At 34.7% G+C, this 18,461-nt stretch overlaps 1 protein-coding gene across 2 annotated transcripts in view; it reads right to left on the reverse strand.

Annotated features, from left to right (window-relative positions):
• LOC131639405 (caffeoyl-CoA O-methyltransferase 2-like) overlaps positions 1-14,952 on the reverse strand; it is a 70,022-nt gene extending 55,070 nt beyond the window's left edge. The window contains exons 1-5 of one of the 2 annotated variants that reach the window (XM_058909903.1): positions 14,647-14,865; positions 14,425-14,504; positions 11,775-11,919; positions 11,512-11,643; positions 10,968-11,415 (exon numbers count right to left, since the gene is read on the reverse strand). In XM_058909903.1, the coding sequence (XP_058765886.1) occupies positions 11,122-11,415; positions 11,512-11,643; positions 11,775-11,919; positions 14,425-14,504; positions 14,647-14,742 (747 nt within the window). In that variant the 5' untranslated portion in view covers positions 14,743-14,865 and the 3' untranslated portion in view covers positions 10,968-11,121. Of the gene's footprint in view, positions 1-10,967; positions 11,416-11,511; positions 11,644-11,774; positions 11,920-14,424; positions 14,505-14,646 lie in introns of those variants that run through there. The other variant, XM_058909908.1, reaches the window with a different exon arrangement.
• Positions 14,953-18,461: the final 3,509 nt, after the last annotated feature.

Here is an 18,461-nt window from a genome sequence, read left to right on the forward strand (position 1 = left end):
GATAAAAGCACTATAGACCATTTCGTACTTGTCGGATCATTGACATAGAACACTTGTTTAGCTTGAGAGGCTAGAATGAAAGGCTCATCTTTGTACCCCACCCTGTTGAGATCCACTTGCAAAAATCCTGACTTATCGATTCGTATGCCACTATTATTTTCATCCATGTTTTATCCATGTCTTAATTAAGCTAAACAAATGCTTTTGCTTCTTGGTTTCTCTATCAGGTACTAAGGAATTCTATCAAGATAAGAAATAGCTATCATCATTATGTCTTGATCAGAATACCTAATGAGATCCTATAAAGTGTGAATAATAGAAATAAATCTTGTCAAACCACTCAAGTCTTGAAATATAATGTAACTACTGTGAATAAGCAACACTTAAGCAATACCTAATGAGATCCTATAGCTTTCATATTGGTTAAGTTGGTAGTTAGCTAAAGATAGGAAGTTACAGTTGTCTCGATTGTTTGAGTCTCTAAAAGAAGACAGTACCTTATTTCAGCCTACCCCCGATTTCTTAAAGAAGACATTACCTTATTTCAAGGTAATATAAGTCCACAAACCAAAAAACGGGTTGAGAGACACTAAATTGAAATTAAATAGAACCATAAACAATAAACTATAAGCAGAAAACAACAAACTATAAGCAAGAAGAAAGGGTTAGTAACCTGAGTTGGACTTGATGTGGGAGACGGGTAGGTTTGAATCGGCGTTGTACAAGTAGAAACCAGAGCCTTCAAAGTAACTGTAAAATTAAATAAAAATATACCAAAACAAATCAATAGACCTCTAGTAGAATAATAATATGATTAGTATTGATTGTACCAAATAATAAAAGAATGAGTTTAGTATTGTCTCCATAGAGATTATACTTAGAGGAATCTTAACAATTAATATACTCTATATTTTAAGTTAAATTACAACTTAATAACTGATTGTTACTTTCAACTACCCACTTAAAACGCATGCACCTAACACTAGATATCCACACTTAAGTTGGCACATATTATGCCAAACTGAAAACAGTACAAAAGCACTAATAAATCAAAAGGTTGAAAGGTCGTTGTTGAATGTGTGACTGGTGTATGTCTTATATTTATCTTCATTTTTAAGATACCATTCATAGATACAATTTGAATACATTCCCTATAGTCTAAGTACAATGAGTTTGTTTGAGTATATTTCATTATTTGTAGCCATTCTCTTCATCATATTCTGGAAGCACTTTTCATTTTAAAGGACCTTGGTTCACAAACATGGCCAATATTATCATCACCACTGACCCTATGAATGTGCACCACATCACTAGCAATTACACAATTTAAACCGAATGATGGCTGAAAAAGTTGGTAACCGCAAGAATCAATGTCCAAATGTGATAAATACAATATGTAATTAATTAAATGAATGAACACAAAGTAAACATAATTGAAACCACAAGAATCAAACACAAACAATATGGTTAAAGATGGATATACATACATACATAGCTAAATGTTGAAGTTTCCTTAACTCTCTCAGTGACAGACACGAAATTTCAGTAGATTCCAAGATAACCAACCAAACGTAAATGAAGAATTGAAATGAAAATGGAAGAACCTGTACGTCTCCTTCGTCTTCTCTCGGCTTCAATATCTCCTTCGTCTTCTCTCGGATTCTTCTTTGCGTGAGTTGTGGATAATCAGTTTCTACAGCCGACGGTTGAATTCGTGAGTTCGTGGATTCGTGAATTCGTGAATGCGTGTGCTTGAAATCGTGAATTCGTGAATGAGGTTGAAGTTTGAAATCGTGATGTTATGAGTTTTCTGGGTTTTCTGGGCAGAGAATGAAATAGGAATTAGGGATTCTGAAATGAAACGCGCGTTAGTATAATTTTGTTTTTAAAAATTTTAATTTTAAAAAGGCTATGACAGCGCTTCTGAAAAGCGCCTTCGTAGCCAGGCCTTTTACCAGCGCTTTTTGGGGCAAAAGCGCTCTTGTACCCCACCCCCTATAGCAGCGCTTCTGAAAGCGCTTTTATAACCCCCCTATAAGAGCGCTTCTGAAAAGCGCTTTCGTAACCCCCCTATACCAGCGCTTTTAGAAAGCGCTTTCGTATCCCCCCTATACCAGCGCTTTTGGAAAGCGCTTTCGTAACCCCCCTATAAGAGCGCTTTTTTAGCGTGTTTTTTAATTTTGTTTTTAGCGAAGTCTATACTAGCGCTTTTTCCTAAAAGCGCTTTCGTAGGGGTGCTGCTAAAAGACAAATTTGGTATAGTGATGATTCAGGTATACTACCACTATGGTGCCCATTAAATAGAATGTAAATTTTTCAAAAGAAAACACAACAACCAATAGTTCCTTTTCTTTGGTGGTGTAGTTGATATGAGCCTCAATTAATGTCTTTCTAGCATAAAAAATTGTGTGAAACACTTTATTATACTTTTTTATCTTAGAAATCCTATAGCAAAGTCACTTTCATTTCACATTAACTTAAAGGGTTTTGTCTAGTGAGATGCTTCACAATTGGTGTAGAAATCAACGCCTTCTTCAAAGTTTTCAAAGCTTGCTCACATTCTTCACCGAATACATATGGCACGTCATTTTATAGCACTTGGCATAATGGTTTTGTGGTTTTTGAAAATTCTTTAAGGAACATTCTATAAAAGCCAACATGACCAAGAAAATTTCGTATGCCTTTGGTGTTGGATGGTCATGGCAATTTTTCAATTACTTTAATATTTTGTGTTGGCATTCAAAGTAATGTAACATGAATTGGAATGTGTATCTTAATCATGATCAATTATCTCAATTCTTTACTTGATTTACAATGCTCGACCTTCTTGATAAGCTTCATTATTGATCAACATTTGTCATCAATCTCTTAATATTTTTCTTCTTTGATAATCCTTGTCTTCATCAAAATCAAACTAGATAAGAGACATCATCTCCACACTTAGGAGTATAGGCGATAAATATGACATTGATATCTCTATTTAGTTTCATTACCAATTAATGTACTTTTTTAACCAGTATTATTTCAACTAACACCAACAATCTCCACTTTAACTAAAATTGATATATGACTTTCATTTTCTACATAATATTTATAGTTCAAAAAAATTATCATACTTTATCCTAAAAATAAGACATGTGAGTGGATAGAATCATCCTAAAGAAGTAGTTGATGGAGATTTAAGAGAGATTTTTAAATTTTAATTTTCTTAGAAGAATAATCTCAATAAATGGATTTTTTTTAATAAAACCATTAGTAACAAATCAATCATCAAAGTATAAATTATAGAAATACCTCTTGAAACTTACTTTAACTTTAGCATAAATCCAAAAATTACAAGTGTTTGTACATAGTTTCACATGAGCACAAAATGTAACGTGCTGCCAGCCATTTTCTATAAAAATATGTCAATTAAGATTGGTAAGGAAATGAGCTACTCTTCTATTTATAGAGAGTAAGCCAATAGGACCGTAATACTCTTTGTACTTTAAAAATACAATATCTATAACCTCACGTGTGTATGACAAACAAAGTTTAGAGTGTGTTTGGATGAGATAATTGGAAATTTTAAAGGAATTTAAAATTCAAAGCAATTCAAATGATTCAATTGAAATCCATTCATTTTTTAATTATTTTGTTTGGATGAAATATTAAGTTAATTCATTGTTAGATTTTTGAGGTTATTTTTTATAAAATTTAAATTTTTTGGACCAAATTAAAAAATTGAAAAGTAGGGACTAATTTGCAATTTTTGAAAATTTGAAGAACTAAATTGTAAATTTCAAAAATTATTAAGGACCAATTTGCAATTTTTTGAAAATTTTTGGGGTCAAATTTGTAATTTTGGAAAATTAGAGGACCAATTTGCAAAATTTGAAGAAATAATAGTAACAAATACATTCTATAGAGTATGAGAGGAATTTCAAATTCTTTAGTTTTTGGTGTCATTTTAAAATGATTAAATTTAACTTAGATAAAATACTCCATAAATTTTCATCATTTTAACAATTCTTCATTTTTATATCCAAACAATAAATTTTGTGCAAATCATTTTAAATTCCCTCAAAACATTATATTATCTTATTAAAATGCTTTATCCAAACACACTCTTAATCTATCTCAATATGTGATACCTTGCTTTGACCACTAGCATTACTACTTATTGCCACTCTTCAACTTTAGCCATTAAACTCCTGCTACGTAATTATTTCATTTCAATGTCCTATTCCTTCTTTGTCTGTGAGTTGATCACACAGATATATTCATGGCTTTTAGGATTATGGTAGTTTATATTTGTTACAATGGTTACATCTTCATGTCATCATGATCATGTTTGTTTGTCTAGGATTTGACTATATAATACATAATAAGTCGTTATGTGATTCATACTTGAGTAAACTACTTGTCCCCAAAGTTAGGTCAACCATCTAGTTTAGTGACCTCATCAGTGGCGGAGTTAGGAATTTTAGGAGCCAGAATTTTAGGCAGTTTGGGCAAAAATTTTATACCATTGATTATTTATCTGTTTTAATTTTTACATTCTATTTTTACTAATTTTGTTCTTAATTTTGTCTTTGATTTTGTCTAAAAATCAACTATTAAATTAGGGAAATAAAAAAATAAAGGTTGAACCCGAACGCGTGTCCGGACTCACTGAGCCTTAAAACCGCCCTCGGACCTCACCTTCTCATCATTTCATGGCGAGCTAATAGGACAACTCTAGGACATATTCACTTGACTTATGCCAACTCAAGCACTCTTTGAAGGCTCAGTGTGCTCTAGAGTGGATGGGTTGAGTTGATTGAAGGAGAGTTTAGGCCATTACTAACGTATGTTACAAAGTCTTGAGGCTTGTAGGGGCAAAGTCATTTAAGCAATATTTGATAGCTCACAATATTTGATAGTTTAAAAATCTTCAAAGATGACATGTAAGGGAGATGTAATTTAAGCAATATTTGATAGTCCACTGTCCCTCGCACACTATTAAGAGCCATGTAAAGGCAATATAATTTAGTAAGTGGAGCTATCAAAATTGCTAGTGTCATATTATTATGGATATTAACAATTTAATCATTTAATTCTAGTGATATATTGTTCAATTTCATAAAAGAGAAAGATTTAGATAACCCATAATTAACTTCACTTTTAAAGAAGTGATTATTATATTTGTAATGGGAATCACCGTTTGACCTGGGTCACCCATTAAATTGCAGATGTGTAAGAGTAACAGTTGATATATGAGCATGGATCCTCTCCTTCCCTCCTTTTCTCTCCTTCACAAAAACAAGTGTAACAGAATTAATGAAATTAAGAAAAATTGATAAAAGAAAGAAGAGAGAGAAACTATTAGTGAGAGATAGAGATAAAATAGTGAAGGAGATAGTTTGAGAGAATAAAATGATGGAGAGGATCCAAGTCCGTTGATATATATACCTCCATACATGTAAATAATGGCTATTAGAGTAAATAAGCATGCTCATTGGCGTATAAATATAAGAACATTTACATCTTCCTCTCATTGTTTCTCTTTATATAATACATGATTCTTTTACGAGGTGTGCTATTTTGACACCAGTTGCTACATACACAGTAAATAATACATAAAGCATGTTGAAGATGAGAGTGTCTTCCATCTTCTGCAAGTGAAAGTGAAAACCAGAAAAGAGAAACTAGTGGAAATTGAGATTAGATTTCATTGATTGTAAACTCATACACGTGTGCAGGTTTTATATGACCTGAATACACACTCAGCCAAGAGTAACTATATAGGGAAAAGTTTGTTACCACACCGTAACAAACTATTAACTGAAAGTAGTTATGTAGTACATCTATGTATGTGCATGGAAAGTATATATGGTACATTCATGTAGCTACCATAGAGATATATATCTAACACCCCACCTCAAACTGAAGAGGACGATGGAGGGTAGAGGACCTTGAGTTTGTGACGCAGCTGTTCAAAGGCAGTAGAACCAAGTGGTTTAGTTAAAGTATCAGCAATCTGGGCCGCAGCAGGAACATGTTGGATATGCATTCGTTTAGACACGACCCTTTCACGTACAAAGTGAATGTCTAATTCGATGTGCTTCGTACGGGCATGTAACACAGGATTATGGGAGAGGAGAACAACACTGAGATTGTCACACAGCAGAACTGGTGTGTGAAAAGGGATGTGAAGCTCTGCAAGTAGCGATTCCAACCATAACAATTCAGAAGTGGTATGAGCCAGCGCACGATACTCAGCTTCTGTACTCGACCTGGCTACTAACGACTGCTTTTTAGAGCTCCACGCAACTAGATTAGGGCCAAAGTACAAGCAAGATCTTGAGGTCGACCTTCGTTCATCTGGATCACTAGCCCAATCAGAGTCACTATAAGCACGCACAGAGAATTTAGAACCTGCAACTGAAGGGGAAAGAACCAAACCCCAAGTAATCGTGCCACTCAAGTATCGTAGAATTCTCCGGACAGCTGCCCAATGAGAGTCCAGAGGACTTGACATGAACTGACAGGCTTTGTTTACACTAAAGGAGATATCAGGTCTTGTTAAGGTAACATATTGAAGAGCTCCAACAATAGACCTGTACAAATGAGGATCAGCAAAAAGGTCGGTGCCATGTTTACTCAGTTTACAAGTGCTTAACATAGGAGTAGGAACCCCATTTGCACCACTCATCTTAGCTCTGGAAAGAAGATCTCTGACATATTTTGTTTGAGTGAGTAGTAAGGATCCATTAGGCTGAGACTGCACTTCAATTCCCAGAAAGTAACTGGGTCTGCCTAGTTTCTTTAGAGCAAATTTAAGATGTAATTTGTTGATAAGATCATGAATGAGAACAGAGCTATATCCAGTGATCAAAATATCATCCACATAAACTAAGGCATAAAGAGATGTACCTTGTTTGGAGTAAACAAACAGAGAAGTGTCACATTTGGAGGCAGTAAATCCAAACTGTAGGAGAGCTTGAGTGAGCTTCTCATACCAAGCCCTAGGGGCCTGTTTAAGTCCATAGAGAGCTTTGTGAAGCTTACACACAAGTGATTTGTCACTAGATACAAAACCAGGTGGCTGGGTCATATAAACTTCTTCCTGAAGAATGCCATTCAGAAAGGCATTGTTGACATCAACCTGCTGAATATCCCATTGATGAGTAAGAGCAAGAGTTAAAATAACTCTGATGGTTGCCGGCTTAACCACAGGTGAAAAAGTTTCTGTAAAATCAAAGCCCTCCTCTTGATGATAGCCTTTGGCCACAAGCCTGGCTTTATACTTATTGATAGACCCATCAGCATTATGTTTGAGTTTAAAAACCCATCTGCACCCTACAGCTTTTCTATCAGGGGGCAGAGTGGTTAAGGTCCATGTTTTGTTTGCTAACAGAGTATTGAACTCAGTCTGCATAGCTTGTGCCCACTCTGGTTTGGTCAGGGCCTGTTTAGCACTTGTTGGTTCACAAGCAGTGTTGGCTACAAAGGCTTTTGGTTTTGAATGGCCTGTTTTGGCTCTGGTTAACATTGGGTGATCATTAACAAGTAAAATAGGAGGGGAGCCAGAGGCATTGATAGAGGGAGAATTTGAAGAACTAGAGACAATAATAGGAGAGGAGATAGTTAACTCATTCGAGGAAGGAGATAGATGAATTGAGTCTGAGGTAGTAGAGACTCTGGGAGGAGAATATGGCAGCTCACTATGAGTAGTACCCTCAGGGTTGTGAGCTGGAATAGAAGTCAGGTTACCTGTATTATCCTCAGGGTAAACAGGCAGGTCATTAGTGTTGAGATTCACTGAATTATCCTTAGGATAAGCAGATGAAGTAATAGGCCTAGAGACAATCTCATTGTGAGGCATAGAAGTGAGTTGTTCAGAGGATAAAGAAGGTTGCTGACTATTTAATGCAGGGCTAGCATTGGCAGACTGCACACTATGATTTGACCCATGAGGACTGAAGTGGACATTTTGGACATCAAGCATAGTATTAGACACATGTGTAGGAGACTGAGAATCTGCTTGGGACAGTGGTGAAGCAGACTGGATATTGACTAAGGGACCAGGTATAGTCATATTAGGACAAGGTAAAGTACATTGGTCATACTTGGAACTTGTACTTGACTGCACAGTGGGAAATAGCCTGGAAAAAGGAAACTTGAACTCATCAAATGTGACATCTTTGGACACATATATCTTGCCCTCTTTACTGAGACACTTGAACCCTTTGTGCTGGGTGGAAACCCCTAAGTAGACACACTTTTGACTTCTAAGCTGCAATTTGTGCTTGTTATAGGGTCTGAGGAGAGGGAAGCAAGAGCAACCAAATACTCTTAGAGTACTATAATCTGGTTGCTTGTCATACAAGGCATGAAAGGGAGAAGTCTTGTTAGGCAGTGAGACAGTAGGAAGCCTGTTGATCAAATAAGTGGCAGTGGAAAAACTGTGGTCCCAATAGGTCATGGGAATATTAGAATGAGCTAAGAGGGTTAGACCCATCTCAACTATATGTCTGTGTCTTCTCTCAACTGTTCCATTTTGATGTGAAGTGTGAGGGCATGTCAGTCTGTGTGTAATGCCTAGTTCAGTCAGAAATTTTGTGAAAGGGCGAAACTCACCACCAAAGTCTAATTGAACAGATTTAATGGTAACCTGGAATTGTGTTTGAACAAACATATGGAACAGCTTGAATGCCTTAAATGCATCAGATTTTTGTTTAAGTAAGTACAACCAGGTATACTTGGTACAACCATCAACAAAAGCTATATAGTACCTATAGCCCGAGCTAGAGGGCAAGGGAGAAGGTCCCCATAAGTCAGTATAAATGATATCAAAAGGATTAGAATAGATAGTGGTAGTTAAGGGAGCATGAATTCTATGTGCTTTACCAAGACTACAAGCAGTGCAACAGAAAGAACTATATTTATTAATAGCAGAAATGTTACATAGTTTGAGAATTTGAGCAACAGAATGAAAATTAGCATGCCCTAGGCGATTGTGCCATAGTACACTAGTATCACTACTTTTATTACTAGAGGAATTTAAATTGGAGGCAACATAGCTATGAGCACCAAGAGGAACACTCAATGCTTTATCATGACCATTGGACCTGGACTGCTTCAATTGAGGCAGGAGCTTGGGAAAACAATAGAGACCACTCGCATCAAGTGTGCCTTCAACAAGGACCTATTTAGAAGCCTGAGATTTTATATAGCATTTATTAGGTAGGAATTCAAAGCTAACATTGTTGTCACTAGAGAACTTTGAAACAGAAAGAAGATTTCTAGTAATAAGAGGTACATGAAGGATATTAGTGAGAACTAAATTATGATTTGGGAAGATTTTAGAGTAAAATTGAGAGGACCCTACTGCTTGTATTTCTAAGGACTGACCATTACCTACAAAGACTTTATTGGATCCTAGATACGATTTCTTGTTATGTAAGTAAGAAATATGAGGAGTCAAGTGATGTGAGGCACCTGAGTCAGCAAACCAGGCTTGAGAGTCCAAGTCTGATGGCAAGGAGTACTCCTGAGTGAAGGCAGATTATTGGTTTGCAGTGGCCATCATAGCTACAGACTGCGAATTATGAGATGCACCTTTGGTGGCTTCTTGACCAGATGTTGTTGCTTGGCCTGACTGGGCATTTGTTGTAGATGGTGGTGCAAAATTCTCATCAAAGCGGTGCCAACATGACATAACTGAGTGCCCATACTTTCCACATAACTGACAAGTAGGTCTGTTGCCGGTGGGGTTAGTGACTCTGCCACGCCCTCTTCCACGGGGAAAGCGATTTCCACTCCCACGGTTACCTGAGTAAGCTCCTCTGGAGCTACCAGCTTCATGTCCTGAATGAGCAACATTTACAGCAACAGTTGATGTAGCCAATTCTTGGCGAAACTTCTCTAGCTGTGCCTCTTGAACATAGAGTAGAGCTTCTACTTCGCACAGTGTTGGTGCAATTGGACACCCATACATTTGCATAACGAACGGACTATACTCCTCAGGAAGTCCATTCAAGATTGAATCAATTTGGTCTTGATCAGTGATTACATCACCCACAGCCAGCAAGGAATTCGCTATGGCTTTGATTCTCAGGACATACTCAGTGATCGATTTGTTCCCTTTCTTGGTAGACTTGAGTTCCACTCGCAATTGACGAACCCTAGCTTTCATCTGTGCATTGAAATACTGATGAATCTTGTCCCACACCTCAAACGCGTGTTTGCAAGCTAGGACTCTAGGCAGAACAGATTCAGAGATAGTAGAGAGCAACCAGATGAAGACAGCTTGATCTTGAACAAGCCAAGATTCATACTCTTCAGAAATCGTACCTGTGATACGATCTTGATCCGACTGAAATTTCTGAGGGATTTGCGGATTCACGACTATTCTGTGCATCTTCTGAGTCAGAATAACGCCTTCAACCTGTTGGTTCCATAGGAGATAGTTGTTTTCTTGCAACTTGATTGAGAGTTTGGGACCAAAGGAATTGGATTTGGACGAAGTGATTGTTGACGAGAGCACTTGCGTCGGAGAAGGATCTTTGAGTGGTGAGGTCTGGTTATCTGAGGACTCCATTGATGACGATGCAGAGATGACGATGAGACGCAGGTGAAACGGAAGCGATTTGGATCAGAAAGCGAATGATACCATGTTGAAGATGAGAGTGTCTTCCATCTTCTGCAAGTGAAAGTGAAAACCAGAAAAGAGAAACTAGTGGAAATTGAGATTAGATTTCATTGATTGTAAACTCATACACGTGTGCAGGTTTTATATGACCTGAATACACACTCAGCCAAGAGTAACTATACAGGGAAAAGTTTGTTACCACACCGTAACAAACTATTAACTGAAAGTAGTTATGTAGTACATCTATGTATGTGCATGAAAAGTATATATGGTACATTCATGTAGCTACCATAGAGATATATATCTAACAAAGCAACATGTTGATGCACGTTAACCAAAGCAAGTTAAATTATAAAAAATCAATGCTAGTAGATTTTATGGATAATACAGTGTAAATGTCAAAAAATAGTTTCATCATATCTTTTCCCTTCTTTTACAACACTTAAAACTGATAATAAAACTCCAAATTCTTCAACTAAACAAACCAACACGAAGGAGAATAATCAGCTAATGCGGCGGCACAGGGTAATTCCATCACCTACCGGAAGCTGACAAATCTCAATTCTTGAATCATGAGCTAGATATTTGTTGAACTCAATCACATAACCTCGTAGACGCTTAATATTATCCAGCATAGGTGCATCAGACGGAGCTGCCACAGATCCACTCCATAAGGTGTTATCGTACCCGATCAATCCCCCAATTTTCACAAGTTCAATTACTCTCTTGTGATAGTTTAAGTAATTATCCTTATCAGCATCCACAAAAACAAAATCAAATGTCCCCTTGTTATTTTCCTGCAAAATTAATTAACAGACACCAATTTAATTAATTACTATGTTTCTTATCCTAGAATTACAATAAGAGTTTGTGAGAAAATTATGCAAACGCACGTCTTGAAGAAGTTCATCAAGAAGAGGAAGAGCACGTCCTTCTCTAAAGTCGATCTTGTTAGCAACTCCAGCTTTTTCAATTATGGATAATCCCAACTCATAGTATTCACGACTCACATCCAAAGCTAATACCTAATAAATTTAATCAATCATGATTTACACATTATTTCATGCATGATGGATTTTAAAAGGATATATTAATTTAATTTCAATTATATATTCCTTAACTTAAATAAAAAATTAAGTTTAGTTGCACTTTTTACCTTTCCATCAGAAGGAAGAGCAAGAGCAGTGGAGAGGAGAGAATAACCAGTGAAGACACCAATTTCCAATGTGTTTTTTGCATTGATGAGCTTAATCAGCATGCTTAGAAGTTGTCCTTCATCAGCAGGTGTAGCCATATGGTTCCTGTTTTACCATATCACAAGTATATTATTAATATGAATTATAGTTAGATGCATAATTTAAAATTATAAAAATATATATTTAAATAAATTTATTTGAATACATATATGTAGTACTAATTTGTATTTTTCATAATCTTAATCATTAATTAAATATTATCACTTAACACTACATTTTATTCTATTGTTTTAAAATAGGAGAATTATGTAATAAAAAAATACTCCCTCTGTCTCATAATGAGTGATCTATTTGAAATAAAATAATGTTCCAAAATGAATGATCCATTTTAATTTCCAATACACTTTTTCTAATTTTACTCTCTAATTAATAATAGTTTCATCATTTCCAATACATAATAAAGGTATTATAGTAAAAATATTATTCTCTCTTACTTTAACTATTTTTCTTAATATATGTGAAATGGTGGCTGAATCACTCATTGACCGAAGGAGTAGAGAATTATTCCATATCCATGGAAAAAAAACTTGGGCACATATGCCAGATGTCTTTAACGGCATGTAAGACACGATACCGCACAAAAATCAAAATTTATTACGAGTTGTGTTACACTAATAAACCTTGATATAAATGAAACCTTTATTTATTTTGCCACGTTTCATCTATGAATAATCTACACAAATCTTTCAAAAGTTTAAGACACTCGTTATAGATATTGCTATGTGTAAAACTTTAAAATAGTAATTTTAATTAATTAGTGTATTTACATGTTTCTTTTTCTTTATTGTAGGTTTGAATTAGGGGAGTTTGCGGTGCGTTTTAGATGATTTTGACGCTAAAAGTCATCCAAACCGCAAGGAAAAAACATACGGTTTAGTTTGGTTCAGTTGGCTTTAAGAAAAAATGAACTAAACCAATGCGGTTGGTTCGGTTCAGTTGATTCGGTTTTTTACAAATATTTTATTGAATCATACACAGACATATACATGATAACATAACTTTATATTTAGTCATTCATATACTACCAAATAACAACAAAACGCATCATATTTAGACAACAACTTCTCATTTAATATGTATAAATTAGATTAAACAAAAAGTGAAATAATAAACATACAATAATAGCATAAAACAGTATCAAAAATATTATAATGAAACAAAAAAAATAGAAAAGATGAAAAATTAGTGAAGATGAAAATGAAAGAACATAAGAGACGAGAGAGTATAGAAGAAAATGTGCGATAATAAAGAAATTGAAAGAGGGAACATTTGCATAAAAATGAGAAGGTAAAAAAGAAAGAATATAAGATAGTAAAGATTAGAGAAGAAGAGGTAAGATGTATGTGGGGAAGATGACACGATAATTCTATGAGAGATTTGAGAAGACCGAAATTGAAATCATAAGCGTAAGGATGAGAAAGTTGTTTGTAATCATAAGGCTAGTGTATAATAGGTTTAGATTTGGTTAGATTGTGAGTTAAGTAAAATTTAGGTTGTAACATAATGCGGTTTGGTTCGGTTTGTAAAATATAAACCACTAACCAAACCGAACCATGCGATTTTGTTAAAAGATTACCCAAACAAATCCGAACCAAATGCGGTTTTTTGCAATTTCGATTTGGTTTGGTTTGCAGTGTTTGGTTTTGAACACCCCTAATTCTAGTTTGGATATGTAGTATGCAGTAGAATGAAATGAAATATAATTAGGGTGGTTAGTTATAGGGTTCGTGAGAAAACCGGAACCAAACCAAACCAAATAATAGTAAAAATTCCCTCAAATTAAACCAAACCGTTTCAATTTACTAAGAAGCAAACTGAATCAAAATTATTGGTATGGTATACCGTTTTGAAATTCCGAATAGTATCAAACCATTATAAGACAATTTTTTACAAACCAGACCATTTATCAAAGAAACCAATCGTAAAGCTAATTTCAATTTTTTTATAATTTTTATAAATTTATTTCAAGTATTTTTTATTTTCAATTTTAGTTCGGTTCGAGTTCAGTTTGATTCGGTTTCAATTACGGTTTGGTTCTATAACTATTTGTGCATAATGGTTTGGTTCACTATCCAAACATAATGGTTTGATTATTTTAATTTCAGTTCGGTTCAAGGTTAAATTCTTGAATTTTTTTAACAACCCTAAATACCTAAATATAATGGTAATAATTAATTTTATTGTTTAAATGTATAAATAAGAGATGAAGTGAAATAAAATGAACTAATTTATTCTATTCCATTTTATCAAATTATAAAAAAAAATTTAAATAATAGAATGGTATTTCAAATCCATTATGCCCTATTTCATCCATTCCATATTCCATTAGATTCCATCCCCTCCACTTTAATCCATCGGTCCAAATATATTCTTAATCTTTATCCTCTAACTTTTCTTTTAATAATAACCACTTAACTTTATTTTTTATTGTTATCCACTCACTTTAAACAAAAGAAAAATCAGCATTTCCCAAAATAACATATCTTTTGATACACACCAAAAATTGTTTTTCCTTTCATAATTTGGATAGACAAACAACTATGTTCTTACCGAGGATGTTTTTCTGTCATCTCACGAAGCTCCTTCAAACATGGATGCTCTCTTGGAAACACACTCGTCTCAAGTATATACTGCACAACACAAGTAATTAACAAGCCTCGACAACATTTTTCACATATATAAAAATTGAATAATGGAAAACAAATAACTGAAATTTCTTATGTGTCAAAAGAAAATATGAAATTAAAATAGATAATAGTGGAGATTGAATACCTGATAGAGTGCATCACTTTGAAGGAGACTCTTGTGAGCGAGTGGACTGTGTCCGATGGGTTTGTTTTGCTGTTTCTCATCATTATTCACAGCCATCTATTGTGTGTTTTTGTCTTGTTAATTTTTTTTTTTGGGAGTATATAAGAAAAGCTCTATCGATGAAGAAGAATAAAAGCTCCAAAAATGATGTCTAATTTATAGAAAAGGTGATTCTAGTGGTAGCGGTGTCTCTTAAACAATATCCTTTCATTTTGATATGATTTGTAATATAATGTATTTTAATATATTTTTTAAATATTTCTTTATACAACTAGAACTAGAAGGGTCGGGTAAGAAGTAATAGATAGATAGATAGATTTCCTTCCACTCACTCTCCAATAATATTATTAGCTTTGTTACTTATGTATGAACATGGATTTGGTGAAGTGGACTATTTATGGCAATTCAAGTGTTCTCAATTATTTCCTCAAAATTGAATGGTTTAAATTTTGTATTTTTAGTTTTATAAATATAATGGAAAAATTTTCTCGACTCATTGTAAGAAGATGAATATTTTACAATGTTTCAAATCTAGAGTCGAATAAATAATGCCTCTAAGTCTTAAGCACGAACACAACAACAGCTAACTCTAAATCATGCGTAGGATAATTTTTTTCGTGAACTCTAAGTGTCTCGAAGCATAAGTTACCACCTGACCATTCTGCATCCACACATCTCTCATACCCATTTTAGAAGCAGTGCAGTGCACACAAAAATTCAGTCGGGCTCGACAAAATCAACACCGGAGTCGACGTCAACTTTCTCTTAAGCTCTTGGAAACTCTCTTCACACTTAGCATCACAAGAAAAAGCTTGACCCTTCCTAGTTAGTTGAGTCAACGACAAAGCTAACTTAGAAAAGCATTTGATAAACCTATGATAATAACCAGCTAGTCCAAGAAAATTTTGGATCTTAGTGACAGACTTTGGAGTCTCCCACGGCAACACGGTCTCCACCTTCGATGGATAAACCGCAATCCCTCCACTAGAAATCACATGTTCAAGAAAACTCACCTCTTTCAACTAGAACTCGCACTTGGACAACTTTGCATATAACCGCTTCTCTCATAAAACCTCCAACAAAACCCTCAGATATTTTGCATGCTCTTTATCTGTCTTATAATATACCAAAATATATTACCGATGAGTACAACAACAAACTTATCCAAGTAAGAATGAAAGATCTTACTCATATACTCCACAAACACTCCTGGAGCATTAGGCACACCAAATGGCAGTACTGAATACCCATAATGATCATATCTCGTTTTGAACGCAGTCTTCTGAATTTTTTCTAGCTTCACACAAATTTGATGATAACCCGACCGCAGATCAATTCTTACTGAATACACACGCACCAACCAACATATCTATCAAATTGTCAATCCTTAAAAGTGAATATCTGTTCTTGATAGTCACTTTATTCTGCTGTCCATAATCAACACACAACCTCATGCTATCATATTTCTTCTTAACTAACAACTGTAACACCTCAATTTAGATTATCTTATTTAATTTATTTATTTGTGAATTTTTTGTGTTTATTTAATTATTATGTGGTAATTATTAAATTAAATTGGGTGGTAGGGGTGTGCGACCTTGAGAGGGAAGTGTGGAGCAATTAGAGGTTGGTAGATTTATTTAGAATTACTTTATTAATTAAAACAATATTTTAGTTTTATTAGTTAAAAAAATAATAAAAGAAAAAAGAAAAATATGAGATTGTAGAGATATTGAGGATAAGGTAGGAATTATAGAAAAAATTGTGAGGGTAAGGTAGGAGTATCCTAATGAGGGAATTAGGTTTTTATTTTAAAAAAGGGAGTTGAGGGAAGGAAGATTGTCAGTACGTAGAATTGTTGAGAAAAAGAGAAATATACAAAGAGAGAGAAAGAGAGAAACATGCAGAGAGAGAGAGAGAGAGAGAGAGAGAGAGAGAGAGAGAGAGAGAGAGAGAGAGAGAGAGGAGTTAGGGCTTGATGAAAGAGTCCATAAGGAGATCGCTTGCTTATGCTCGAATCACAAGGTAGGAGGGAGATTATTCATCTAAGGGTACTTAAATCATGAAAAGGTATAGAGGTTTCTCTTAACCTCCAATTGGATTTATGTTTCTCCATTGTTGTGTTATAATAGCTTTGTACGTGATTTATGAAAATTGATGATAATGATGATGATTATTGATGGTGGATTTTGTCTTCTTAATGATGATTCCTGAAATTTAATATGTGAAGTTGTGTTGATGTTGTTCTTGTGGATATGTTGTGTTAATGGTAAATTGGAGATGATGGACGTGATTTTATGTGTTGTTCTTGTTGATGGTGTTTTAATTGGTTAAATCATGGGTTAATTGGGAGTTTTGAGAAGTAATCACAATAGTTAATGGACCCATAATGTTAGATTTTTGAAATAAGTTGTTTTGACATGTTACAGAGTGCTTAGGCGAGGTTTTAAAATAAGTGATTTTACTTTTTTTGAAGTTGTATTATTTTCTACCATTGTTGAAGGTTGAAGTTTTGAGGTTAATTTGACTTCAAGATAATTAATAATTATATGTGTTAAATTGTTGTTTTAATCAATGGATAATTGTAGTACGTCGAATTTTGAGATCATATTTTTTAACGGAATCGAAATTAGAGGTCTAGAAGGCCTCCAACCATGAAAAACGCAAAATTGTATTTTGTCCCTTTTGCGTCGACACATATGTCGCATACGTCGACGCATACTGAGTTGTTTGCAAAATCAGACTTTCAGTCCTTTTTGCGTCGACAAATACGTCACATAAGTCTCATAGGTCGACGCATGCTCCCTAGAGATCGACGCATGCTGGGAAAATTTTGAGATATGGTCGTTTTGACGATTTTTGCCATAACTTTTGATTTGTAAGTTCAGATGGAGTGTCGTTCGAAGGGTTGGAAAGCTAATGAGTAGTACTTTCTTATGGTAGTGCTTGGTGAGATAATGGAGTTATAGTTCTGTCACCCCTGTAGGTACTTTTGTGATGACGCAATAACCGCTAAGATGAAAATCAACACGAATACCCAATAATCACAATCGGTACGCATAAAACGCATTTATCATAACCAAAATAAGAAAGCAACCAAATCATAATGCACACGTCAAGTAAACATTCGGAATAGCATAATACAAGAATTGTCACTTAAGGACACATATTAAGCTCATTCATCGCGAGGACGCAAATTAAGTTCATGTAATGGGAGGTTCTAAATTCAAAGTCGCCTACAAGATTTAAATCAGAATTATACGCAGTGAAAAAGAAATGTCACATCAACATGAATTAAACCACAAATTGCTAGCGCGAGACATGATCATGGAAACCAAGTCGTCATATGAAACGTAAACTCCATGATAAAGAAGTGATAATGATTGTAACGACTCGAAAAGCAAAGTAGCAATAACATAATGTAGTGATTAAACCAAGCAACCTCAATGCGAAGAAATGCAACGTGAGGCCTTTATCATGATACTTAAACTTGATTGAGACGCAACGACAACGAAAGTAACATGTTGCACGCATATACAAGAAAATCCAGCAAGTTGCTAACGCACAAACCGCTCATCAAAATTGAAACTGAAAGTATACAAAGTATGCAATATTAAATTAAGATACGAAACGACATCACGCACAAATTATCACAAAAAGGCATAACGCATCGCAAACAACCATAAGTCGTTGCTAACACATTTTTGACATGTCAAAAGCAACAATAAACCAAGACAACCATGCATATTTATTTTTACTATTACAATATTAACAAA

This window comes from Vicia villosa, linkage group LG1, assembly GCF_029867415.1.
Source record: "Vicia villosa cultivar HV-30 ecotype Madison, WI linkage group LG1, Vvil1.0, whole genome shotgun sequence".
In the NCBI taxonomy this organism is placed as follows: domain Eukaryota; kingdom Viridiplantae; phylum Streptophyta; class Magnoliopsida; order Fabales; family Fabaceae; genus Vicia; species Vicia villosa.